This window comes from Rhea pennata, chromosome 1 (assembly GCF_028389875.1).
Source record: "Rhea pennata isolate bPtePen1 chromosome 1, bPtePen1.pri, whole genome shotgun sequence".
NCBI classification, from domain to species: domain Eukaryota; kingdom Metazoa; phylum Chordata; class Aves; order Rheiformes; family Rheidae; genus Rhea; species Rhea pennata.
The window spans coordinates 151,278,821-151,306,810 of record NC_084663.1 but is presented as its reverse complement, the minus strand read 5'-3'; the positions used below and the strand labels follow the sequence as shown (position 1 = coordinate 151,306,810).

The following is a 27,990-nucleotide window of genomic DNA, read 5'->3' as shown; positions in this document are numbered from 1 at the left end:
CTCGCGCCCTCCCCACCCGCCAGCATCACCCACCTCCAAACACCCCCTGAGGGACACCCAGGACCAGACAACTCCTTGAGGTCGCATATCGGTAAAACCTCCACTTACATATGAAACTAACAGCTCATGACTTTATAAAAGAGCACTCGTCAAAAATAGTGATTATGAGAGTGCAATGCCCTCTATGGCTCTACAAGGCAAAACTCAGTACAGAAGCTCATGGAAAGCATTCTGTAAGCGCCACAAACACATTAAGGTCAGCATGTTTTGTTTAACTCTCATTTTTAACTACCTCGAGCACTCTTACCTTAACCACGCATACAAGAAGAGCACGATTCTCTTTTTAAAAACTGACATCATCAAGGTATGTGTTTTGAGAAATAACATTATTCAGTCGTTGCTTCTCTTGGACCTTTGGGCTAAGATCTAGGGTAGTATTAGTTAAATAGCATCAAAAAAAAAATCTGTCAAAAGACTTTCACCTTCACTTAATTCTCCAGATTTAGGATTTGCTAAGAACCCAGCAGCCATTTGCTACCACATAAATGTTTTTTTTATGTATCATTTCAAAGTGCTTCTTAAATGCTGATTAGTGCTGTTTTAAGTCAAGCCAAAATGCACAAAGAAATTGTATAATATCAATTACAATGGAGTCCCATGTTTTTTAGCCATCTTGTTAATGTGAACAGTATGACAAGTAACAATGCGTTGGTTTTCCAAAAATTAATACAATGGTCATCAGATCTCCAGTATTCACCATAATGTTTCTTCTCCTGCTTTTACTGAATTAAGAACACATTCCAAACTGAATTAAACCCAGAGCGTTTACAGAAATTAATTTGAAACTCAAGAACAAAAATGCCTTTAGCCTTCCATTAGCATGCTTCTGCTACATGCGAAAACACTCTCCCTAATTCCATTAAGGAAACTGTGAATCTCAGTCCCTCCACGCAAGGACTGAAATGTAGCACACCTCTAACTACGTACGAATGGAAGCCCATTAGTGGTTACTTTCATCATCCATGAGATCAGCTGTGAGAAGATCACAAGAGACCAGGGAGAAACGCCACACAAAGCAGAAAAAAATAATCGTTTGTAAAATATTCCCTTTTATGTCATACTATGCCTGCTAAATAATTAACTACAAATGCATCAGCAGCTGTTAAAAGGAAAAACGAGCCCCCAAATCAATGAAAAGCTTAAAAATGAAGTTAATAAAAAAAAGTACAAGAAGGACTGCTGTTCAAAAAGGCACAGGTTAAATGCTGAAGAAAGCACTGCCGGCAGCGATCGCCTGCAGGCATCCCCTGTGTGATTAGTGTGACTTGGTGCCACAAAACCGCTATGCTGAAGAAGCCCTGTGACCCGAGAAGCCTGACACTAGGAGCTAATTGCAAACTGTGTAATCGCCCTCTTCCAGATGGCTCGGTAGCATAAAGCCATGCTGCTGCTGCCCAGTTCTCCTGGGCAACAGCACCGTACAGGTCAGTAAGAGTTTGCATTAATTACTCACCTTTGACAACATCACATAAAATTCCTAATGCTGTTTGGAGCTTATTTGCAAATAAGAATTTCCATTAAAATGCCTTGCAGGAAACTGCATTCGGTTAGTTAAAGATGTGAATTACATATAAGCATCCTGCATATGAATGGGATTTTATGGGGCTACAAAATGAGGTTTTCAAAAACTACTACACATAAAATATGAATGCCTTTATTCCAGGAAAAGGAAATCATTACTGTGGAAGTGTCGCTCTCCTTTATTCCCTTCCAGGTTACAGCAGAGACAGGTGATACATGTTTTTGAGACTTCACCTAGCCACAGACTGCTCACTTTCACCTTAGGTGCAAGACAACTGGTAACTTGCTACCTGAAAGGCAACTGCATGGGTTGCAAACTATCTAAAAAAGGGAAATGGCTCAGACAAGAGAGTTCACAGTGGTTAACCTCCTGGAACACATTAGCTGCTCTAACTCCCAGTTGCCCAGACTAAACAACCCTGAAAACCTCTTGCTTTTATTCACTAACAGGAAATGATTCAGATATAGTTCTGCAAAGACAGTCAACAAGGAGAGGTAAATTATACATACTTACTTTACTACATTTTTTCTATAAAACAATCAAGTATAAAAATCATATAGCTCTGGTGCAATTTTTTCTTCCTTCTATCTTAAAAGAGTTTCAGGCTGGCACATCTAAATACATCCTGAGATATTTTTATTTTACAAGTCAATACACATCACTTAGTTTTTTCAAACACACATATCCTCCAGATTCCTGACAGAATAATGCACCACCAGGTGTAAAACACAGACATAAACTGGGATCTTTTGCAGAGAATATTGCCTTCATATAAATAATAATGAAAACTAAAGTGCTGCAGGGTCTGCTGCTAGAAACAGAGAGATTTTTTTCCCCCCTTTAGAGCTTCCTTTTGCTAAGGTTTTGCTAAGGGAGATTTACTTACTAACATAAATGTTACACTCACGTAATAGAACCAGCACGTGAAAGGATCAAAATATTTTCTGGCTCCACAATTCATCCCAACTGCTCTGTGAAGCATAGCTGTGGTCAGAAAACCAGGTTTGCCTATCCCTTGTCAAATTACATATTGCCAGCAGTATAAGAACAGCCCCGTTACACGAAAATAAATCCAACCTGCTGGGTCCTAAGTACATCTGTACAAATGATAAAACCAGACTTCAACTAGCATTTTCTATGATAATACGGAGGGAGGGCTCACACATTTTGCAAAGTTTTAACTATACTGGCCTTGCAATACTTGCAGCCACACTGAAGAGGCAGAGGAATGATATCTGAGATAAGACGTCAGCATTCCTTCATGTTTTTCTGGTCAAACAACACCTAGGATGTTGACTTCTTCATTATCAGACACCTGGAGCACTGCTGCAATCAAGGACAAACTATAGACCTAACAGTCTGTATCTATCATCAACTCCAGACTTTGTTGATGTAGTCTACTAGCAATTATTTTACGTTGTCCTTAAAAAAGAAAAGTCCAAAAGGGCCTAGTAAAACCCCTTCATGATCCACTGCTGCTTTTTTTTTAAGAGCTGCAACCAAGTATTTATACCACATAAAACAGGGCAGACGATAGACAAAATTCAAGTTCAGGATAGCTCTCCTGTTGCCATTTTTGGAGCTTTTAATGCCAAAAAGACCTACTTAAGGGGAAAGGGGGGCAGATTACACAAGTTAATGTCGTGTATGATTTAACATCATGATGATTTAACACCAAACAACTCCAAAGTAGCAATTTGCCCAGTCCTGTGCTGAGGCTTTCTGGGGACTTTCCCCTCTTTAAAGTAATGGGAGGAGGCACCTGGCAAAATGGCCAGTTTGTGGTAGCTTTAAAATCCAGGTTTTCCAATGTCAGGATTCCCACAGCTGGAGGAGGGGTGCTGGGCAGGGTACAACACGGTGCACCCCTGATGTTAAAACCACTGGTGCACCTGGCTGATGTGTTCTGTTCCCAGACTCGTGTTAAACAGATCCCCAGATGGGAGAGTTGCTTTCCTGCATATCTGTATATACCGTATTTCCTGACACATCCTGAGAATTTTACCTCATTTTTTCCATGTTGTTCTAAGGACCTATAAACACTAGCAGGGCCCTTCCTGCTCCTTCTGCTATCTTCCAGGTTAAGTCTTAAATTTATAAAACGATGCTGGCAAGCAACTTGTGGCCTTTCTTGAATCAGGGCATAAGGAGCAGACAGTCCGTGAATCTTTCCATTACAAATATTTTTATAAAGTTGTCCCCCACTAGAGGAAGCTCCAAGTGGTGGCCACGTGGTCCCCTGCAGTCCTGCCTCCTTAGGAAACTGTGTGCTGTCCCATCCCCTTAGATCTGCAGCAGAGATGGCTACAGCCCACAGAAAGACCTTTGGGGATGCGAGCAACTAAGTGTTAGCGTTCATTTATGTACATGGTGTAAGCAAGGTCTCTTCTGCCTTACTCGACTTACAAGAAGAGCCAGTCAAGGGTCACGTGAATTAGCGTGAGGAACTAAAAACGAAGGGGGGCTGCCAGGCTGCTGCTGCACCTGGTGGGCACAGCTGAGCCTCCTGGCAAGAGCCGTCCTGTGCTAGCACTGAAGGAGGAGCACCCAGGGGGACCACCCAATGCACCGAGTGCACCGTTGCACTCGCCGGCAAACAGGCAGCAACTGCACTGGGCAGAAACATCCTGCAAGGGGATTTCTGACCAAGTCATTTGGCTAAAGCAAGACCTAAGTTCAGGACTTTTTCCTCCAAACAATCACAACTTGGCTTGCAACTCCGTATGAGGAGTCCAAGAGGCAAGTATGACAGCAGCTGAAGGTGTCTGTGAATAAGGACGCATGTAATGAACACCACAAACAGGCAGACTAAAGATGGAGCGCAACTACTGCATAGAGTATTTAGACAGTCTTAGGTAGGGACTTGTTAGTGGCCTGGAAAGAGGGCAGGGAACATGGCAGAAGCACCTGGAAATGCCGGCACTTCCTAATGGCTGGCATCTCCTATATGAAGTTGTACGATAAGAGGTTTGGTTTCCTCCTCATATGGGAGATGAAAAACGAAACTCAGTGAAAGGCACCTCCCAAAGAGACCGGGGACTAGAGTGATGCTGCAAATGTTTGGTTCCCCGAGACAACACTGTCCTTGAACTCCTCCCGCAACCCTCGCGTAAGGGGAGGGCGGTAGCACCTCAGTGACGGGCTAGGACCAGGATGCGTGCTGAGCTCGTAACAACCTTGAGTGTGCAGAAATGAATGGTAACTGCTCTTGGAGGGTTATTGCTAGACAGTATCTAAATGGGTTATTAAAACAGCAGAATATCTACAAGACACCTCTAGCATCACCTCCTTCACCTGCACATCCCGAACGATCTGTTTATCATCCTCTACTTGTTGCCAGCTGTAAAAGTTTAGAGTTCCTGTCTCTAACACAACTGTATTTTAAGTGCAGACACAGTTCTGTGCAGACCAGTTCTCCTATTTTTACATTTGCTTCAGACTGGAATTCACACAATTTGCTAACCATATGCTTTACAGGACTTAATAGTCCTGCAGGGCTCACAGGACTCATCAAACCTAAAACTGAAGAGTATTCTTGCTTCTGAATTCTACAACACTTACGTTTTCATATAAATCACTGCCTCTGCTCCCCAGCTGTTCATCAGCAGCCAGGATTTTTTCACACTTGCAGCACTTATGACTTTAAGATATATCTAAAGCGATTATTATTATAATGTGATTTACTAAAAAAAGAAGACATATCAATGAGACACAGCTGTGTTTTTTCTTCTGTAAATGCAGTAATCCAATCATTTTGCTAGACAAAGAATGTGGTAAGTGAATCACCTTGTGGATATTTAAGAATAACCCTCATTCCTTCTAACCAGAACTTTCACTTTATATATCAATTTCTTATGAATATTTCAGTAAGTAGACCATATATAATTCGACACTGTGACACTTGTTATGCTCATCTTCTCTGCAATAGCTGACAAAGGGCAGTAACCCTCAAACTATTTTGTAGTTCTACTTCTTTCCAACTTCTTCAGCTTCCTTCTTATGAATTAGTAAAGTGAAAGACTTCAACCACGATCTTAACTGCTAACATAAGGAAGCCACTGTATCAGTCTTTACCTTGTTCTAAATATGTACAGACAGGTACAGTTAGAGCAGAGTTCAGCAGTTACTCAGAGAAAATTATCTCTAACCTCAAGTCAGCCATTTATTTCAGTAGGGGAAACATCAGACACATATTTAATTTAGGGCATGCTGCTATAGTTAACCATAGGCAAAATGCTTTAGCAGAGATTAACACTAGCATGCAATTAAATCCTCTGCAGAATTGGACTGCAGTGAGGATCTCACTTGGGAATGGAGATTTATCATCAGAATACCTGTATTTATAATAGACCACCAATAATTGCTGTTAAATTTTCTTTTGGAACATTCTATTTTCAACATCCTATATTAACTTTATTTTGGAAGCAATGGATTCAATTTAGAAAAACAGTTCAGCAAAACAGATGGATGGTGTGTCACTTCTGGGCTCCTTCATGATCTCTTTCCTTCCTGCATTTTGAGAAAACCCATAAACACCTACGGGAACAACAGTTATAAACCCCATATGCTTTGAATATATAACACACCTATATTTGAGTCTTAAAGCTGTTTGGCAAGCACATCTTATTTCTGCCACTGAGGAAAGCTAGGCTTAAAGCCTTTGTGACCTCTTTGTTTATCATATTCATCCATTCGATACTACTGACAAGTGCCTGCTTTCTTTGATGGTTTGTGATGAGCCCTGCCAAGTTAAATAAAGGGCTCTCGGCTATGAATCTGCTCTTCCGAGGTCTCTGATTTGGTTGGAGCTGTTCATCAAACAGCAACACTAGCTATAAACACTTTGGATTAACTCGTCAGAGCTCCAAAGCAAAGAGAAACTATAAATTTTCAGGACAGGTCACAGTTTCCAAAATCTGATGGAAAAGAAGGACTCTCACCACTCAACCACCAGCGTGATGGCTGCACTTCCCAGCTCTGCCTGCAGCTGTCAGCAGCACAGGCACGAAGATTAAAAAGCATGCACCTAGCCAGCAAGCTCACCAGTAACGTCCTTTAAAGCTTAACAAAGAGAGATGCAATTCCTAACGACAAGAGCCTGTGGTGTGTGTGGGTTTTTTTGTTGTTGTTGTTGTTTTTCTGCTAGGTTTTTAGTCCTAAAAAATGACTGTTTACTCCTGAAGGCACTGTCTCCATGGCCTGGAGCTGGTACAGCCCCTCCTGCATCAATCTGTTATTCATTATCTGCTGTTAAGGCACAGGGACTCACTCCTCATATTCAGACCCAGCCCCTCCTACACAGCCCTGGAGGGAGGTCAGCCGCTTTTCTGGCACTTTTTCAGTGCTTATTTCCAGGCTGCTGTTAAAGACCCCTTGGACATTTCCATCCTACGCATCACCTCCTCCTTCTGCACCTTTAGTTAAACACACCTGATATGAAGTGCTCCATATGGGTGACCTAGCATCTAGCCTGAAATCCTTCAGCAGGCTACAGAGCATTAAATAAGCAGGTAGTATAAGATAATTTTAGAAATGGCTTCATAATATACATTGCAGCGTGGCAAAGTTTTGTGGCGAAGTTAATAGTCTGTGTATGCCCAGTTCAGCTTTAATCACTGTAATAGGAAATAAAATGATTAAAACATAATTCAGAAGAAAGAAATGACCCACAGCCTTTCCATGAGCAAAAAAATAGACAAACAGACTGATATTAAACAGCCAACAGAGGGATTTGTGTGCCTTGTACAGAAGAAGAAGGAGTGTTCATATAAGCTTCAGATGAATTTGTTTACCCACCTGCAGTCTGAGTTCAGGTGAGCTCAACCCTTCTTTCTCAACAGACTGGCTACTTGCTAGCAATCTTCAAAGAGAAATGCAATTCATGATGCAAAACATCTATATTCTTCCTTGATTGCCTTTCTCCTTGTTACAGGAGCAGCATTGCTGGCAGGTGGCTAGCAGATGCAGGGTTTCCAATAATGTGCCTCCTTGGACCTCTAGAGCAGAGGCACATGATGTTTAATGGCTATTGGCTCAACACAAATCTTCTGGCTGGTAAATCCTAACACTTCTGAGGGGACAGGTGACAACTTCTTCAAGAACAATACCAGAGGAGATCTGAGAAAGCAGCAGGATAGGGTTTTTTCCCTTCTAGGCACTTTGCTGAAAAGATTTCAAAACGACAGAGCAGTGCAGACTTAAGTGAATGTCTCCCAAGAAATAACTGCAGCATCCTTAATCATAGGTTTCAAAGAAAGAAAACTACCTTTGTGTCCCTTCTTCTGGATTCTGGAAGGACAGCATATTCCATGTGTGCAGTTTACTCTGGACAAGTACTGATTTGTATCAAAGTTATATTTTTATTATAACTGTGTTATAAACACTGTTAAGCAAAAGAAAGTGATTTTAAAATTGTCTCCCTTTCCATCCAAATTTGCAAAAACAAGTCCTTGAAGCTGGCAGTTTCTGCAAAGCAAAGGGAACTTGCAGGAACCCAGAGGGAATACATGGAGCTTGGATGCAAACTCTTTTATATGGCTTCTTTTTTAGTTTATTTATTAGCGCTCCAACATTGCCAATAACCTCCAGAATGAAATGAATATGATCTTCCATCAATGAAATGTACCAAATGTTTAATATTCTGTGAATTTACTAAACACATTTTACTTTCCCAGGGTAGATGTATCTAAGAGCATCGGTTTCCCACACTGGACAAATGTAAGGAGAACTCTCACTTCTTTTATCTACTGCAGTAAGCACCAAAAAGGAAGCCCATACTTCAAGCCCTCGGGCCTTCCACAGACAAATGTAATATTTTCTCTTTCAACCTTTCCATGAAGGTCATGAGAGAAACGGTAAAAAATCGAAGAGGAGTATCCACTTTTGGAAGTCTTCCAAAAGGCAACAAACAAAATTCAAAACTCCTTGAAGAGCACCAAAATGTGTAGTCATTGTATTACGGTTGACAGAGGCAGTATCATGACTTCCACGCTTTCCATCTTCTCCAGATGTGGAATGCCTTCTTGTAAGAGTATAGAACAAAGTACTGTCTAGCAAGAAAAGTAAATTGAGGCTGTGCTTCATCTTTGTCCTTTGTCAACACAATGGAGCTGTCAGGAAGACGACCTCCAATGTGTTCATTTTCATACTGTGTTAACCTTCCAAGTCCCATAAATATAACCGTTCATTTTGTCTTAAAGGTGAAAAGGTACATTTTAAGCTTCTGAAAAAAATGGAAAACAGAAACTTAATTCATGTTCTACTTGTACACATGCACAGATAAAACTCCCTAAAAAAAAGAAAAGCCCTTTTTTAAATTAAAGTTATCATGCTGAAATTATTAATGTAAGTCCTGGGAAAAATGCATAATCTTTGCATATCAAATGCCAAAATGACTAAGTGAGCTATGTTTACTAAATATTATTTTTCTCTTTGAATTTGTACACTCAGTTAATCACACACTGATAGGTGAAAAACATTTTTAAAGCCTTAAATATTCCAACACTGACTCGTGTTCTGATCTCTGTGAGTTCCTGAAGGTCTCGTATCTTCCCTCTTCAGGATGGGAGCCAGCAGGAATGACTTGGAAAAGACTGGGACTCTCCAATCAACAGCGCTTCTTCACAGCTGCCAAGTTTTGTTTTTGTTCCGCTTCTCGTAGGTGAATCACTGAATATATCAATTTGCAGAGTGTGGGGGCAGGCCCGCTTGCATAGCCGGCTGCAGCTCAGTGTAGTAGTAACAGCCCCTGCTTTCAGCAGGCGACAACCCAGCACTGAGGTGCCACAGTCGCCTCTGCAATCTGGGCTGGAAACTGGTCTTCAGAGAGGCACTCAAGCACTGATTTTTCTTCTGTTTTGGTGCAGGCATTTTTATGGGGTACCTGCAAATGCCCGAATTTAATAGCAACAGCATTTTGCTCAGTGTCCCATATTTTAACTACTCTTCCACTCCAGTATAAACTGTCCAGTCCTTGGTTGACAATATATATAAACACAATCAAAGGATTCAGAAACCTTCAGTCCAGCTAAGAGATATGTTGATCCATGACATCCACTCGTCCCTATCCTTTCCTCCCCAAACTGAAGGTGCACTCGCATCCCCACAGTGGTTTGGTCCTCAGCCACAGCTGAAGTGCCACTATGAGGTCTCATACCTCACGAGACTGGTCCCTGTCTAACCAGTCACATTAATAGCCATATTCCACGTATTTAAAAAATAATGATAAACAGAGTAAGTTATAAGTACAGTTGTATCATTTAGCAGCTAAGCATAGAGCAGCTGTATTTAAAAGTAGCCACTACCATCCATGGAAAACAAATTAATTATTTAGATATATTTATAGGATTTATAGGGTAACTGAAGTCAGAGCTAGTTAATTGAAATCCTGATAACAGAGTGAAGCCTACACTACTAGATCATATACTGTGAAAAGCAAAGTCTTTATTAAATAAGGCCATTAAGAAGGATGATAATCCCTATGGCCTTAAGTATGAATAAGGTGCAATGTAAATAATAAAAGGCAAAAATCCAATTTTCATGCAGTGAACTTTCAAATACTCCGCTGTTTCCATTAAATTGCCTTTTTTTTAGCATATTGTAATGGCACTGAGGGCACATCAAGCTTCCTTGTAATATAGTTATTGTTCAGCATTAAAACTGGTTTTTAACTTGAAACAGAAATGTGAAATATTTTCTTTGGCTTCTCTCATATGACAAATGGCATGAAATTTGAGAATAAAAGCTTCACAGATGCAATAAAAGAAAAAATAAGCAAAGGAGAAATAAACACATGCAAACAAGCAAACAAAAAAATCCAGAATGTACAGAGAGAAGGAAAAAAACAGGGTATATTATAGTAGTTTTCCAGTTAATGTTACAGTAATTTAATATTAGGAAATTGAATATGGAAACCAAATTTCAGTAGCTAAAGTAACTAAACTTGGATAGAGGCCAAATGGAGCCCTACTACACTGTAAAGTAGGTGAAACTCATCACAGAGCTTTAACCAGAACGAAATCTGCTGCTAAATGTCTGTTTTGCCCCTCCCAAACATAAGGATGATGACAAGCGCTTAAGCACATCAAACGCCACCACAGCCTGCTCCTTGAAGCTGGCAGTGAGTCACTTTGGACCGAGACCCTCTGTGCTTCAGTTTCCCATTTTAAAAGGGAGCACTGATATCTACTACTTTTTAAAAAGCCTTTTTATTAAAGAACTTTATTAAAGAACTGAAAAGATTTTGCTACTATTGAAACTGCTATTGTTCAGTAACAGAATATTCCTGTTGGGAAATTTAAACAATCCATTAAAGTATGAAACTTTACTTGTTTTGGATGTCAAACAATTTTTCCACTCTAAACACTCCTGCAAAACAAAAGAATTCCTACAGCAAAGCTGCAATGAAATAAAGAGAAGAGAGTGATTCTGTATTTGTTCAATTCTATATTCAATTTGGAAGTATTATACCCAAAGAAATCCTTCAACATGAAAATGCAATTTTCCTGATAACATCTCCATGGCAGTGAGAAGGTTGAGAAATCAACAGCACAGACCTGAACTGCTGTAACCTCCTAAAATACCTAAAAGTGCATTTTAAAATATTTACTTGTCGTTGTCTATAGCTACGTCGGCTGCATCGTATTTGCTGTTGCCCTTCTCTAGTCCATTTTGCAAGGCGGGTAAAAAGCATCTCGGGGAGCTCAGAAACAGCTCTGCAGCGGGGGCAGCTGCCGGCCCATGGGAACAGGGTCCTGGGGCAACGGCGATGGGGCAGTGGGGCAACAGCAAGGGGGCCGAGGGGTGCAGAGCAGGCAGCACGGGCTGAGGGGGCTTTCCTGAGCTGTCACCTGCCCTCTGTGAGCGAAGTGAAAACATAGCGTATTTTTGCGTAGAAATACCTAACAGATCCCCCAGGTCCCAATGGGAGAGTTGGTAAAACACCTAGCAGGGATGCGGCCTCTGCGCAAGATCTGCAGTGGAGGGGAATTACTTCCTCGTGTGCACAGAGAAGGTAAACTCACGAAGTAAGAGGGAAAAGGCCAATCTATTCATGGCAAGCGGAGCAGAAAAACAGCAACACCTGCTGAGCTAAAGGGAAGTAACGCAGCAATTCCATCAGCACAAAGCGTTATCCTGAATAATATTTGTACCAGGTCAATGAAGCAAAACTATTCAAATCTCCGAAGTCGAGTTTCTCTTCCCAGGAAGGAGACTCTTCTCTTCCAGCCACGCTCTTAGGACTGGGCCGGCCGAGGCATCGCTATGCTGCGGCTCACTACAGCGGGATTTCTCGCACCTCCCACGGAAACCAAGTCCCTGCTCTAAAGAGCAAGACGCATCTGAGGCCCGAGCATGCCCCTGTGAACGGCTCTGACAGCACAGCTTTTCCACTCTTACCTTTGAAATCCGCAGTCCCTTTGAGCTACAAGGACTGAGGAGGAAGAGCAGGCAGAAATAAGAAGGAATCAATTCATCCTCTCCACTACAGAGAGAGAATTTTGCTCTCTTCCCACGTGCTGAGCAGCACTGCCAAGTAGCAGATTACTCACTTGCCTTCATTAATTACTGCAAAAAGCTAGGAAAAACAAAATGCTGTTTACTTGAAGTTCATTCACACAAAGTTACTACACAACTAAGCCATTGAACATTACAAAGGTCAGAACCTCCCGACATGATGATTACCTTCCCGAATCTGCAGCTTACACAACTTCATGTAGAGAAACAGTGCTATAGAGGCACTGCACTTCATCAGCCAAGGAAGCTCTTCAGGGGAGGGGAAAAAAAAAAGTAACATTTACTGTCTCAACTAAGATTCACTCTGGTCTTATCTGTCTGTTACTAATCATTCTGGGTTTACACGCTTACAAGACAATTTCAGGCTGACCACAGTCTTTTTTCTGTGTGTTTGGTTTGTATTTATTTCAGCAGCGTTGGGAAGGAATCATTGATTCAAGGAGTTGACATTGCCATTTGAAACCTTTTAACTCTTGAGTTGACTTGAAATGTAAGCATGTGGTCACCAAAAGTATCAGAGTAGCTGAGGAACCTCAATTCTATCCAATTTCCCATGATCTGTCATTGCAAATGTGAGTTCAGCCTCTTTTAACCTCAATGCTGTACTAACAAGAAGTTTCCGTTGGAAGCTATGTAGAGCAATAAATGAAAAAAGCACCTCTTGCACGCAAGAAAATGGACTAAAAAAATCCTTCCACCACAATTATCGTAATGAGGAGAATTCATTCTCGAGTGACCACATTAAATAGTTAAAATGAGCCCAGCCCTTCTCAGCAAAGAATCTCCAGCAAGTGGAGATCTGTGCAAGTCGGTGACGAACTGTCATTTTCTTCTTAGAGGCATTTTGCACCTAATTTGTACAAGTATAAAAGAACACACAAAGTTCAGGGTAACTTGAGGAATTAGCCTCCAAGAGTGTATGGTACAGCCCCCACTTCTCCCCCTTCCACCGCCGCCGGAGGGTCAGGGAAAGGGCCCCTTTGGCAGGGCAGCACCCTCGCACAGAAGCTATCCCGCTATCCGGCGCTACAGAGGACCGATAACACCGACAGCATGTAACCCTTCTTTTATGTGCGTGAGGGGGGGATCTAAAACCCCAAATGCGCTATAAAGTCTGATAACTACCAGAATTTTCAATCTTGCTTTGATGAAAAGTGAAGAACTACTAAGAGTTGAAAAATCACCCCCTGGAAACCTCCCTCCTCCTCCCCTTTTATTGCAACCTGTTTGCACCCTGCAGGACTTGTACTCGAACCCTCGACTTGTGCTTACAGGACAGTAGGAGAGAGCTGTCATGGCCACTGCTTTCTAAGCAAGTTGTAGGCTAGGTGAAGAACACTCAAAGCAAGGTGAATCTAGCAAATTTTAAAATACGCCAGGGTGCAGGCACACTGACTTTATTTTAGCGGTAGCAACATGGAAGAGACTTATCAATAGGAAACAGCCATGTCCGTGCTGTGACACAGGTTCCCAGACCCCGGGAGAGGAGAACGGCAACCCAGTAACAGAGTTCAAACCACACTTACGTGCGGTCTGAAGCCTCTAGGTTTTGTTACTGACTGCACTGATGCACTCCAATCTACAATACCAGCAGGACAAATCCTTGATAAACACTCCCCTCGTATTTCTAAGATAAAGCTGTCACTCCCACGAGAAACCAGACCTCCAGAACGATCACCTCTAAGCTCCTGCAGGGCCCCGTGCTGCTGCCTCTCAGTATGACTAAGCTTGGTAGAGTCACCGTGTCCTTAGCTGCTGCCAAGCCCCCCTCCTCTCCCAGAAGCGCTCGGACCCCAAGATCCCTAATCACTGATATTACTGGCAACTCGTAAAGCATTTCATAGTCCACGTGGAAGGAGCCTATATTCCTGCTCCCCCTCTACACCTACGACATACAGAAAAACCACAGTGATGCGCAGTGTGAAAGCCAGACCATGCAGTGTAAGCCATAAAAAAATCTTTTTTTTTTTTTTTTTTAGTGTGGGAGGTTACCGAGTCAGTGACCAGCTCCTGCCCACGGCTCCACCTCTCACCCTTGCAGGAGCCCCGTTTGTGAGCGATGGGGGGCAGCAGGGCCATATGCCCGCCCCGTGGCCCTATGCCCACCCGACTGCCACGTGCCCACCCCACGCCGCAGGCTTTCCGCCGGCAACGGAGCGCTTCAGCAAGCAGACGGGGACGAAGATCCTTCCCTGGAAATTCCCGGCAGCTGGACTTCCGTGATCACTAATAAACACAGCAGTTTGCTTCTTGGGTACCTTTTTATAGCAAAGGAGGACAAACCAGTCCGGAGGGCAGACGGGCTGCAGAGCGCGAGGCGCTCTCTCGAGCCCTCCGGAGGACGGCTGAGCTTCGGGGCTCCCGCGCCCCAAACCCGCCGCTCGCTCTGCTCCGCGGTGGCAAGAGGTCATCTTCTCGCGCCGACGCACTGCCCAAGACAGCCAAACCGACGCAGCGTTCGGTGGCTTCTGAAAAACGGAATATGCGAAAACAACGCGTAGCCACAAGGACTCAGGCGGTACAAGGGCCGCACCAAGCAACACCAGGAGCACAGAAACCGGGAGCTGGAAAAGACCCGTGGCTCTCTCTGCGCCTCCCTATCTCTTTCAGCGCGCCGCTGGACACGGGAGGAAGACACAAACCTTTCCCTTTAACCGCTCGCTTGCTTGCTTTTAAAGTTTGGGATGAGTGGGAGATGTCCATTCAGCTTTCCCTGTCGAGGTGCTGCTTATTAATAAGCATAAAATAACCCCTCCCTGGCTGAAGGCTATTATTACAGATGCTGAACCCTCTGCAGCCCCTTATTTAAACTACGCAACATTATTTTTACTAGCAGCGACTCCGGTGCTAGCCCCACCATGTAAATACACGCTCAGATACAAGCGGGACTGCCTGCCTATAAAAGGAAGTCCTGGGTTTATCAGATAGACAGATACAACCCAAGTTACGGAAAAATAAATTTCCCTTTCTGCAATACAGATCAAAAGTATTACACTTTCATTTTAGAAATTAAGGTATCGATTTTTACTTATTAAAAATGTATAATTGGTGCTGATTTTACATTGCTGCACAACTGCTTGACTGTGAATGTATATTACCAGATGTTTGCCACTATGATCTACAACTACGATTACCTAGGCAGCAAGAGAGAGAACGCAAAAAAAATTCACCTCATGGCTGTCAACTATTATTTTTACTGTATGTTATGACGTGCATTACGACTATTCCCTAAGGGCTTTTTTATTACTTCTTTTACAAAAGAAACATGCAGAAGAATGAGATTCTCAGTACGCAGGCTGTCGGCTGAGACGTCCGGCGCTTTGGACCGGACTCGACGTCTCCCGCTGCTGGCTCCCGCGCCTCAGTTTCCCACGGCGCTGCGCTGCAGGCAAGCGCAGACCCTCTGCACAGGGGCAACTCCTGTGGGCAACGGCACCACCTCCCACCGCGTCCTCCTGCGGCATGCACACCATCAGCTCCCTCCAGCCTCCATCACCCTGGGACCCGACTCCGCAGGGCCAAGCGGCACAACGCACGCCGGGGGAGACCACAGGAATATGAGCAGATGTGCAGCAGGACCAGCCAGAGGCCACCACGCCCCGACACAACACGTACATCCATGCTCATCATGGGATGACAGCACTGCGTGATTTACTGCATTGCATGCGGACACAATAAGCATGCAAGAAACAGGTTTTTCTGTCAAACAGCTATAACTCAGGGAGATACACACATGCATACATGCACACATACATACATATATACTATATACAGCTCAATAAACTAAACTTTTTCAAACTAAACTCTTCCAAATTAAAGTCTCTCAAGCTAAACCCTTTCAAAACAAAATCATCATTCTGTTTCCAAAAATCTTTACTAGATTAAAATAATTAATCAATCATTACTATCATCCAAAAGGAAAATGCATTGATTTGACTACAGGGATTACAATGTAGTAAACTTGGAACAAGTTGCAGTAAAAGCATGTCAAAACACACTAGAAATCCGGCACAATAAAAAAGTAGGCTATTAAAAGCTGTCTCAAAATGAAATTAGAAATAAAAAAGTAAATTCATGAAATTGTATCTTTTTACAGTAGCTCACAAAACAGTTTTTGATTGGAATTAGTCTGAAAATAATCTGCAAATAAACATGTTCACTAATATTTACAGAAACTGTAATTTAGTCAAGTAAATATGATAGTGCTTGTATTTGGCTGACTTTCTTGGCTGTCAAACGGCAGGCAGTCTCATGCAGCACAGCAAACAGCAGCGTCCTTCCCCTTTTGGTTGGGACTCTGCATCTTTACCCCCTATACACCCACAACTGCAGAGTCAAAATTTTAGGTCTCTCTTTCCCCCTCCTCTCCATCTTGTACCTAAACCCACTTTAATGATACATCAACTGCAGCAATTAATAAACCTTTGTCCAGAAGGAGAAAGACTCTAACAGCTTAATGAGCTAGTAATACATATTTAAATCAATATTATTCAGAAGATGTGTCTATTCTAGTCCTGCCTCTGAAAATAATTTGGGATGGCAGGAGAACTGATCATTAACATTTTGATAACAATCTAGCCAGCCTTCTGCTAAAATACTTTTTTCTTTAAACTAAAAATGGGATTAGTTATCTTGTGCAAGCAGGCCACTTTAAAATTAGCAAGGGGAAATTCATACTGGTTTGGATCAGATTTTTCAAAAACTAGGAAAAAAATTAATTTGCCTGAATAATCTTGTGCCTGTTGCTGTATTACTGGAAGACTTTCTAATCATAGCCTAAGAAGCAGCCTCTTCCCATAATTACCAATTTTGTACACAGAAAGGCACTTGGTAACCATATACAGCATTAATTTCACTTGTCTTATAAATCATATTCCAGCTGACAGCCAACAAGAGGGACAAATTTTCCCTAACACAAATCATTAAGGTATCCTCAAAATGAGATGTGACTGCATGTCACAAAATAGGACGCCTTTTGTCTTATCCTCTCCATAAGCATACACGGAAAGTCTGCAGTATCCCTCTTATGTTATGTTATTACCATGGCAAAAGAAAACAGTCCCCTATCTCTCTCTTTTTTTTTTTTTTTTTTAATTAATGAAGGCCACAGTCTTCTGGAATCCAGCACTGCAAAGGATTGCTAAGCTTCTCAGTTTCCAAAACAGGACAAGATAGAGACCCACTGGAGAAACAACTGTACAGTTTCCACCAGGACACGCATTCTTCCGAGACTCTTGCCATTCAGTAAACCAAACAAAAACAGAGCCATCGCGCTGAGGATCCAAACCGCTCTGACGGAACGAGAAGCCAAACTTTAGGAGGGGCCAACCCATACTTTGAAAGCGCCAGAAACCAGCCGGGAGACGAGCTGACTGTGTTTCACGACACCACTTAACCCATAGCTAGCCTGCAGAGGTGGACAACCAGCGCCGCACGTGTGACCTTCCAGCACGCGGAGCTCGGGGTGCAGCAGGGTGAAAATGCAGCCCTGAGAGCAGCTGGGGGCAGTATTTTTCCCCCAGATCATTTTCCAGCTGGATCAGCGCCAGCTGCACCATGTGGAGGAGAAAAACCAGCTGAGGGTAGGTAAAGGCAAAGCCAGCCCGGTGGAGAAGCCACCAAATAATGTGCATTGCCCGAGTTAAAGTGGGATTTCAGCTAACAGTGAAGCGCATCATACAGTCCTTGGAACTGATGGAATTATACCAAAAAGAGAGTGCTCTTCATTCCAGATGTTTTACATTTTTCTCCCCGCTTTTAAAAACAAAACGTCTTTCTTTTTGATACCAAATGCAATATTCCCTCCTTCCGCCCTTCCCCTGAACGAAGGCACGTCTCATGTACATCTTCAAATTAATGTTTGTTCTTTTTAACTGAATAAAAAGGATCAAATTACATGCAAGGTAAATTAGATTAAATTATCAGGCACACACTGTGGGTTTTTTACAAAGCTACTCAAACAAATTTGAAGGTTCTTCATCAATTCTCTATCAGTACAAGCAATACTTCCCACAAAGAGGAGGTAATGAGTTTAGCATTACTGCTGAGGAACACAGTAACGGGGCCAAAGCAAGTAAAACCAGCACATCAGCAACCCCCCCTCCCACCCCTCCCCCCGCCCCAAGCTGTCAAGAAAAGGCACGGTTCAAGCTGTCAGAGGAATATGAACCAGCAGCAGAAAGAGGATTTGGGACGGGTAAATGGGGAGAACCTGTTCCCAGGCCTGTACTATAGACCAGGACAAAACTTTCCAGTTTTTTTTTTTTTTCCTCTTTTTTATTTTCTTTGGGGGTCGGGGGGGGGGGGATTTACTTTCTCTTTTACATAATGGTCAGGCTGGTAAGTTCCCAGCCCAAGTAAATCTATGCAAGAGGCGTCGGTAACTGGGAGCAGTGTGGTTTGTTGCAGGAGTGAGGACACCCAGGTACAGGCTGGCACTGCTTCTCCGTGCTGCTCGCTTCCCAGCTGCAGGCGCGCAGCTGCTGTGGGAGCTGGGGCAAGTCCAAGGTCATGCAGCTTTCTCAAATCCCCTAGTTTATCTTCGTCCGGACTCTCGTGTCCTATTAGACCTAATCTCGGGTTCTTCCCATGACAAGCTTGCCCCAGAGTGGGAAAACCTGTTGTAAAATATCAGATTTTAACAACACCACATTGAAAACGCTAGCCAAAATTCAACTCGACACGTGATGAGTGACCGCGGGGAAGCTGAAACCATGTGCACCCCAAACACTTCCGATCCACAGAAGTCACCAAGCCCCTGAAAAATGAATGAATTCGGTGGAGCAGAGGTCAGCAATTACAATGCTAGAGTGCCCTGAGATATGAATCAGAATGAACTATTATTTATAACTGGCCTTTTATAGCTTAAGGAAAGGATTCTAAGGAAGAATTATCTATGACTTCAGAAGGAAGAGATTTCCTGCAGTTACTGATTTTAAAAGTGGGCTACTTAAGTGCAGCAGGGAATTATGTTTTTTTTTTTTTTTTTCTGAAATGTAAGTAGTGCTTCCTTACAGAGAAAACTTAAAATGTTGAACAAAATAGTGATACTAGAGAGGAAATTCAAAACAGAACAATGTAAAACTTGAGAATTAACCAGACACACTTTCCAAGCTGAAACAGTAATTGGATTTTTAACATAAAACTAAGAGATAGCAAATTAAAAGAACTCTGAACAACAAGAAGACACCTTCCTAGAGTATATAACCTTCCTGAAACATAACTAAAATATTGTCGTAGTACTTTACGTGGAAGCTCCATGACCAAACTGACATCGCTTTGTCTAGAAAGACTCCCATCGCCCGGCAAGAGCCTCACCCTGCCCCGCGAGGACGGACACGCTCGCATTAACAGCCAGCAGCGCTACCCAGTTTGACCTGTTGGGCATCGGGCCAACAACAGGGGTTGGCCTGAACATGAGCCGATGAGATTAGAAACAAGGGATCCTGTGTACGGTTACAGCATGTACACGGAGCTCGCTGCTGCATCCGCGCGCGGCACCGACGGTGCCCACAAACAAAGCAGAGCGTCTCTGCCAAACTGCTCGGCTGCAGAAAACAGCTGCAACAGCTCCGCTGCAAGCACCGGCAGTGCTTTTTAGTCTCCTGAAATCCAAGCCCCGTTAGTAGTAACTCTGCATTTTTACAGCACTTGCCATCTGAAGATCTCAAAGCACACCAGGGTAAGGTGAGTGCTACCATTTCAAGTTTTCAGCAAGGGGATCTGAAGCTGAGGAAGCTCACGTGGCTCGCTTGAGCTCAGTGACAGCAGGCAGCACAGGACCGCTGCATCTCCTGCTGCCCGGACTTCAGGACTCAACAATGTTGTTTCTCCAAAGGGAAAACTGAGCAAACAGCAGAGTTCAGGAAAGCTGGGGGAAAATCGCCAGAACTGAAGTCTGCATGGAGTATCAGGGCTAACATCCTCACAAGTCCACATAGGTTGTCTCTGAGGAACCAGTTCCTGAACACTGTCACATGCTATGTACTGCCATAGTCCATCATCAACCATTCAAAGGCATGTTGTGTGGGGACTAAACTTTGCATTCACATTTAACTGCAAAAGGAGTAATGCAAAGTTATGCCACACTGGCACAAATTAACATGGAAGGTCTCAGGCTGGCAGCACGAAGTCCACTCCACAGCCCCATCTCTTCTAGATGTGACTGAGCCACCGCTAGCCAGCCCAGTCCACTGTCAGCACTGTCACCCTTCAACCACATCCAGTCCATCGTGCATTTTCTGGGCTTGTAAGTAAATTTAACAACAGCAATATCCAGAAGTCAGGTTAAATGATTCCTTCATTTTTGTAAAACATAATAGGCATAAAGATATGACACCTGAAAATGATGGTATTTCTAAAAAGTATAAGAGCTCAGTGAATTATGAATGTATCTGATTCATCTCCTCAGCCTTCCCCCTCTCCTGTGCATGCTCACTTCTGTGATCACAGCTTTAATTGTTGGGATTTGACTGAGTCTTCATTATATTTTATACAGCACCCTTCAGTATGCTTGTTAACTTCATGAATCGAAACACAATTTTTAGCCTTCTGCAAGACTGTAAAAGAATGGCAAGATCAAAGATTTAGATACATGGAATATTAGTCGTATTTAGATGACATTATGACAAAGTTCAAAGATTGGCCAGTAAAACTACAGTACCAGAAGAAAAATAGATCTGAGATAAAAAAACAAAATTAACTTAAGTCTATTGCCTATGCATACTATGCGCTGCTGAGAAGAATGACACTCCCCTCTATGCAAATCTGGCAATTAAATAGCCAAGTTCAAGCCTCTCTTCTGCCCAAGACAAAGTCTGTGTCCTGCTCAACCCACTGATCCTTACAATAGATATAAATGCATATAAATGAAGGACTTTCTTCATTTTCTCTTGTAAAAGCCAGTGTTTGATCTTCACACAGTAAAAAGTCTTTTCAGCAAGGAAACGCAGCAGTGGAAAATTACTGCAACTTCTACTCCACCCCAAAAACATATAGATAGTGTAGGATGAGACAGGGCTCTCATAAAAAGTAATAATTCAATGTCTCTTGCAGAGAGCTTTTATAAGCAGGGCAACTGAAAAGACCAGACAACAAATTAAGGCTATTCCCTCTGCTTGCAAAATTTCTGTGAAATCAAGGATAGTAACCTTTCTCTTGGGCAGTAAAATAGGCTCTGCACATCTCATCCATGGAGGAAACACCCAGGGGAGCCGGAGGGAACGCAGCCCATCGCTCACTTCATTCATGCACGCTGACACATCATTTTCCTTACGTGCCCATCTTACTCTCTGCTGATACCTACACCACCTTCCGCTAATGCACCACATACATATCTGTCACTTCAGTCATGCTCCCTCTTCAGGGAAAACTGCGAGACATGTTTTGTTTTTATAGGTTGTTTCTTTTTCATGCAAATGTTATTCTCAGTTTGCATTTAAAGGAAGCCGGCAAGAAGCCTTGCACCTGGAATGGAAGATGACTGGTTTGCAAGGAAATTGCCAAAGACTTGAAAGCATTTAGCTGTCTATACTATCTTGAGAACTACTGAAAAAAAATCCTAAGTGATAAACTCTAATAATTGGGTTTTTTTTTTTTTAAAAAAAAAAAAAAAAAAGTAAAGAACCTAGATCTACCACAGTATCTCAACAATCTAAGGGAGCCATTTACTTTGACAGAACCTGAATTCCCCAAGCGGTTCTATAGTGGTAATGGAGACAGAGGAGCCAATAAATTATAACCTAGTGTGTAATGCGACTACCATTATAAACCACTCTTAGCCTCCTGTTTTATCCCCTGGGGTGGCCCATTCTAGCGGCTTCTGAATTTCCTTGCCTTCGTTCCTCTAGCGCGCTCTTTCAGCTTTCAAACCCTTTTACATCGTCTACAACAATACTTCACATTTACATAGCGTCTTTAATGTGAATATCCCCAAACACTTTACACAGTTCAGAAACAGGCCATCGTATTTTACAGGCTGAAATAGAGGCACTGAGAGACAAACCTGCTTATCAAAAAGGTCACACGTCGCTGCATGTAAAGAGAACCCAAAATCTCTCTCTCAGGCATACATTAGTAGGCAAACAACACTTCCAGATCTCTAAGGCAGAAGAGGTGCACCACATAGCTTAAAATATCTACATTACTTCTGAAGTATTTCTCAAAAAAAAATGCTCCTGGCCAACTTCCCAACCCCATCCCCTCCCCTCCCCGCAACCAATTCATCTCAAGTCCTTTTCGCTCGTGGTTTCAGCACTCTGGATAGACTGTCACGAAGTCTGTATAAAGCTGTTGGAAAATAACTCCTGAAGATCAGATAAAGAAATATGAACTCCCCCAGAGTTTTGCCAAAGTATTATACAACGTTCACTGACTTGAGAAAATACCAACTACGCAACGGAGACTCCCCCTAAGCGTAAGACGGATATGGCAAAACACAGACATAATACCAACATGGAAGCTGGCTCTGCTCTTTTCTTCTAAGCTTAATTAAAATTCTCATAAAAATGTATCTCTGGTGCGGTTCTCACATACCACTTTGTGGATCTCCTGCGCAAGAGCGCAGGCTGATAGAGGTGACCTGACCTTGGCTCTGTGCCATTAAATTTCACCTATTAGCAGCTGCCTTCCCAACCAAAAAAACCCATAATGGTCTATGTCCCATTTTATATACTGCATTACCTAAAATGAAAGGTACTAATTAGTAAAATAGTGCCATTTGCATTTAAACCCCAGGCAGCAAATCTACGGCAATTTCTGAAGTAACAGTAAAAGAACCCCAGAAGAATCATTTTCTCTCTCCACGAGAGAACTAAGCTGTTAAAGAGTAATGTAAGATTAAAAGGTCTATGATTCTGCTCTTTAGTATCAGCTTCAAAAAGAGCCTAATTCTAAGCAGGTTTGTACCATCTATTGTTTAGTATAGATAGAAATGCTGTACTCTGTTTTCAGGATAGCTCAGCAATCAGCTGTATCAGCAGCTCCAAGGAGGATTATTCTCCCCTGCTGCTTTATTTAAAAGCAGATTAGTTCAGACTTTCTTTCACTGTAATGAACCTTGTAAGGATCAAGCACACTGCATTGATTTCCACGATAAAATGGTGAGGTCAGTCCAAAGGCTAAACAAACAGTTTCACGGACCTTCTCTGCCCCAGCAGACCCGCTGCCCCAGAACCACTCATTAGCCCCAGCAAGGAGAGAAAAAAAGTAGCTGTTAACCGTAACAGCCAAAATGATTCTGATTCTGAGGTCAGGTGTAACTTTACTTTCTGTCAAATGCAGACGGGTAACAACGCTCGCGGACAGACACAACAGAACTGAAGATGCTCCCCAAAGTCCTGGTCAATCAAAGTCAAACAACAGAACATTACGTGTGTGTTCGTGCTTTGTTTTGTTTTGTTTTTCTTACTATACAATCTCCTGCAATAATGGTTAGGGAAGTGCCTTCCTAAAAATCTTCCACATTAAGGTAAAACAATCAAAATCCCACTTCTCTGAAAATTTGCATTGGCACGTACAATTACACTCAGTTTAGTTTCCCCATCAAGCATTTCCTGAAACAAGGAACCAAGCTTTCCCTGGAGCATCCTATCTTAACTAGGATTTCAGCATATGAAAACTAGAGATCATCTTCTTGCTGGATGTTTACAAAAGGTCACGTTGGGTGCAGGACCCCACCTGTGCAACAAGGATCCTGAAGATGTACTAAGTCTTCCCTGCAGACCCGACTCCCCATACGGGAAGTCAGTCTAGACCATGAGGATATTGCACTTTAAACAACATAACGGACGCAAACTTCCCTTTCTGCAATGCTGAAACTCCGATGACAGAGGAGTAGCCTGCTATGAAGCAGCACGCCAAAGTTTAGCTGAAATGAATGTCTCTAAAACAAACAAGCAAAAAAGCAGAAGGCAGTACTCCATCTCCTTCTGTCATCTTTAAATGCTGAAAATCATTACTAAATACCTGGGTATCAATGTGGTCTACAGCTAGGTAATAAAGGACCTACCCTTCCAGAAGTATTACTAAGCATATTTCACTTCAGACTCCAAAATTGAATTTTATGGAACAATGTATGGTATTTGCCATCATTTCCTGTAGGCAAAACTTCAAAACGCCTGTACGAGTCCATTCAATTTTTTCCTCAGGGAAAAAAAAAAAGGAAATGAACTAATTGAAACATCTACTATAGGGTTATAACTTTGCTAGAAATCTCAGCATTGACCTTTCCAAGTCAAAAGCCTGTACACTAAACTACAGCTCAAGCAGATTTCATGAAAGATCAAGATAATTAAATATATCTTCTCTATACATGGCACGAGCGATACGATGAAGTTCAGCCTTCGGCGTGTCTCCGTTCCCGAGCCGCCTTAACGAGGTTCTAGAGTGAATTTCATGTTACCAAATTACGTAACGCGGAGCACCGGGAGGAACTGATCTTGCTCCCCGACGAGTCAGTGAAGCCCTTGCCATCGATTTTACCGGGAGCAAGATCAGGCATTTGACCGCCGTTTAAAACAGACAGACCGACCGACGGATAAACGCACACGCTGCAGCACTCCGCTCCGATAAACCGCACACCTGACGCACAGGAACGAAATTACGTTCCCCGGGGAAGGGGAAACTTAAAGCCCCAGAAGCGGCGCCGCACCTGCCCGCCGCCGGCCGAGGGGACGCGACGCCGCCCCGAGGAGCTGCCCCGCGGCCCGAGCGCGGCCGGCGGCCGCATCCACTCCTGCCGCAACTCGGCGCGGCCTCAGCGCAGCGCCCCCCCACCCCCCCGCCACCCCGAGGCGCGCAGCCCCCCGCCGCGGCCGGCACCCACCTTTCCCAGCAAGGCGCTGCGGCCCGCGGCCGCCAGCTCCCGCAGGCTGGCGGCGGCCGAGGCGGCGGCGCTGGGGGCCGCGGCGGGCTGGGGGTAGGCGGGGGCGGCGGCGGCGCTGCCGGCGGCGCGGGGCCGCTGGCGGATGCCGTCCAGCAGCCGGACGAGGAGGATGTTGGCGGGCAGCTCGTCCACGCCGCAGCCCACCAGGATGCGGCACTCGGGGCAGCGCAGCTCGTGGCGGGAGCTGACGATGCTCTCCAGGCAGCGGCGGCAGAAGGTGTGCTGGCACGGCAGCACCTTGGCCGTGGTGTCCAGCCGCTCCAGGCACACGGAGCACTCCAGCAAGTCCAGCAGCGACGACTCGTCCATCGCCGCCGCCGCCGCCGCCGGCTCCGCGCCGCCGGCTCCGCGCCGCCGCCGCCCCGCCGCCCCCTCGCCTCCGCCTCCGCCCCCGCCCCGCCGCCGCCTCCGCCTCCCCTCCGCGGGGCAGCGCCGGGCCCCGACGCCCCTAGGGCCGCCGCGGCCGGCGCTGGCGGTGGCGGCGGCGGCGGCGGGGGGCCGCGGGCGGCGGCGGCGGCGGGGCGGGAGCCATGCGGGCGGCGCAGGGCAGCGCGGCGGCGGCGGGCTGCCCCCGGCGGCGGCCGCGGGCACTCGGGGGCCGCCTGCGCGGCGGCGCCCACCCCCGCGCGGCGCGGCAGCCGCGTGGGCGGGGGCCGCGGGGGGAGGGAACCTGCCCGCCCGCGCCGCCCCCCTCGCCCCGGTCTCCCCGCCCCGGCCGGGGCCGGCAGCGACGCGGAGCCCCGCGCCCGGCGGCGCCCGGGCCGCGCCGCTCCTCCGTGGCTCCCTGCAACCCGATCCCAGCACGGCTGGCCCGCCAGCCTTCCTCCGCCGCCTCCTCCTCCTCCTCCGCCTCCAACACACCGGCAGCGCAGCGGCGCGGGGGAGATGCCCTCGGGGCAGCCCGGGGTACGGGCCTGTGTGCGGGGAGGGACCCGACGGGGGCCCCGGCGCGGCCCGCGGGGCAGGACACCCCCCCCCCCCCCACGCACAGCCCCCTCCCGCCGGCCCGGCGCTGCAGCGGGGCCGCCGGCCCAGTCCGCGCCGTCGCGGGGCGGCCGCCCCCGCCGCCGTGCGCGCCCGCGGAGGCGCCGCGTAGCCCCATCCCTGGCGGCGCGGCGCCCCCTGGCGGGGGTCCCGGGCAGCGGGTCCGGGGGGGGGGGAGGAAATCATGGCTTTTTTTTTTTTTTTTTTCCTTTTTTTCCAATAGCGGCTTGCGCGCCCCTTGACAAGTTGCAGGAGGAGCCCCCGCACCGGCGTAAGCACTTCTCCGGAAAAATCCCTGTCCGGCTAACACGTGGTTACCCCGGTGATGGAAGGCCCTACTTAATCCATAAAATGTCCTAAAATTAACCTTGCCTCCCAAAACTGAAGTGATTATTGAAATTATTCCTTCTTGCCAAAGGAAAGTCTGACCAAAGAGAATTTTCATTCACGGTCTACTACCAAATCCGAGCTTTCTCCTATGCACATGCCTGTTCGTGGCATTGCAGTCTTTTGCAGAAGCCCACTTCTTCCTCGGGTGTCAGATCACTCCTTTCAGACCGCATTTCTTTTTTACTCTCGTGTCGAGGAGGGCTGCACACATCCTTCTATTTGCCTTTATAACTCTACAATTCATTTCTGGTGTGTATAGAAACTTGAGGACCCTTGGGCTATAGGTAATCTAAGCATCATATAGTAAAATTTGTTAAATTTCAGTATGCAGAAAGCCATGTGGCTCTTGCTGCTCTTGTGTTATTCTGGAATGGAAGGAGTAAGTGTAAGGCTAAAGAAAAGCTCTTGGTAGAGTCAGAACATTATTCGTTGATGAGTAATGTTCAGTAATTAACCCATGTCCTTGCAGAAAGAACTTCCAAACTAACCAATTTTAAACTATAAATAATACTGATGCTTAAAGAAATGTGAAATACAGTATCAAGGCCTTGGGCTTTCACTTGAATAAAACTTAATCTCAAGAAAAGGAATAACAGAACTTTTAAGGATAAAAGGCATTGCTTCAGCAAGGAGAAGGAAACATTGAGACACTGGTAATGAAACGCATGATCTTTTCCTCATTTCAGATAGTTTTTTTTAATGGGGAAAATTAAAAAATCACTATCAAAACAAAGAAGCCCTGTGCTCTGTTGCACTGGTGTAAACGCAGTGTAACTCCAGGGACCAGGAGGGTGCTTTTCACCCTCCCTTCTGGTCGCTCCAGGGCTTCAGCCAGGCCGAGCTCCCACCATGTCACGCTGTTCCTAAAGTGGCCCAGCTGCGCATTAGAACCAGAAGAACACGGGAAAACCTGCTCCCAAGTTGATGAGGATCCATTGACGTTGGTACAGCTTTTAAAGGCTGCGAACCTGGAAAATATTTAGCAGAGGAAACTGCCGACATGCTTCAGAAGAGTCTGCACTGAAATCCCTGGTGACGCTCCCTGAGGGCCACGAGTTGACCGTCCTCACTGAGAAGCGGAGGCTGCAACTGCAGGGAAGCTACACCAGGGCCCTGCGAGGAGCGGGAGGAGGAGGAAGAGGCGAAGAAGCCTCCAGGCACCCTGGAGGAAGCACACGGAGGAGGAGCAGGGGAAAACCACGGGGAACTTGAGAAGGACTAGGGAAAGGAGAAATGAGAAGAAAAAGAGCTGAGGAAGGGAGAAAAGAATTAATGGAGGGAAAAGTTTCTAGAAAAAATATACAAGAGAACAGAGAGAAATAAAAACATCCTTCTATGAAGAGGAGAGAGAGAGACTTGAGAGTTGGTCAGCAACAAGAAAAGAAAAAGAGAGTATTTGCAGCCTTTGATGTCAGAAAGCATTTTCATGCCTTAAAGTTTAGCATGTGTTTGTATGCTTCCCTGTATCTGAGCCTAGACAAGAGCCAGTCAGGCCAGAAGGAGAGAAGAGAAAGGAAAAAAAAAAATCACACGTAATTTCTCTTGATGCCAAAGAGACCATGGGAATGATTAAATTTTAAGAAATTAAATACACAGATTGTTTAAAAAGTATGGAAAATAAAAAAAAAAAGAAAAG

At 44.8% G+C, this 27,990-nt stretch overlaps 1 protein-coding gene across 3 annotated transcripts in view; it reads right to left on the bottom strand.

The window, feature by feature from the left end:
* The window catches only part of SH3RF3 (SH3 domain containing ring finger 3), a 259,022-nt gene extending 233,733 nt beyond the window's left edge, over positions 1-25,289 (bottom strand). For all 3 annotated transcript variants that reach the window (XR_009961390.1, XM_062601657.1, XM_062601658.1), the window contains exon 1: positions 24,921-25,289. Coding sequence is in view for 2 of the 3 variants with exons in the window: in XM_062601657.1 (XP_062457641.1) it covers positions 24,921-25,289 (369 nt within the window). In the remaining variant the exon portion in view is untranslated. The remainder of the gene's footprint in view (positions 1-24,920) is intronic.
* Positions 25,290-27,990: the final 2,701 nt, after the last annotated feature.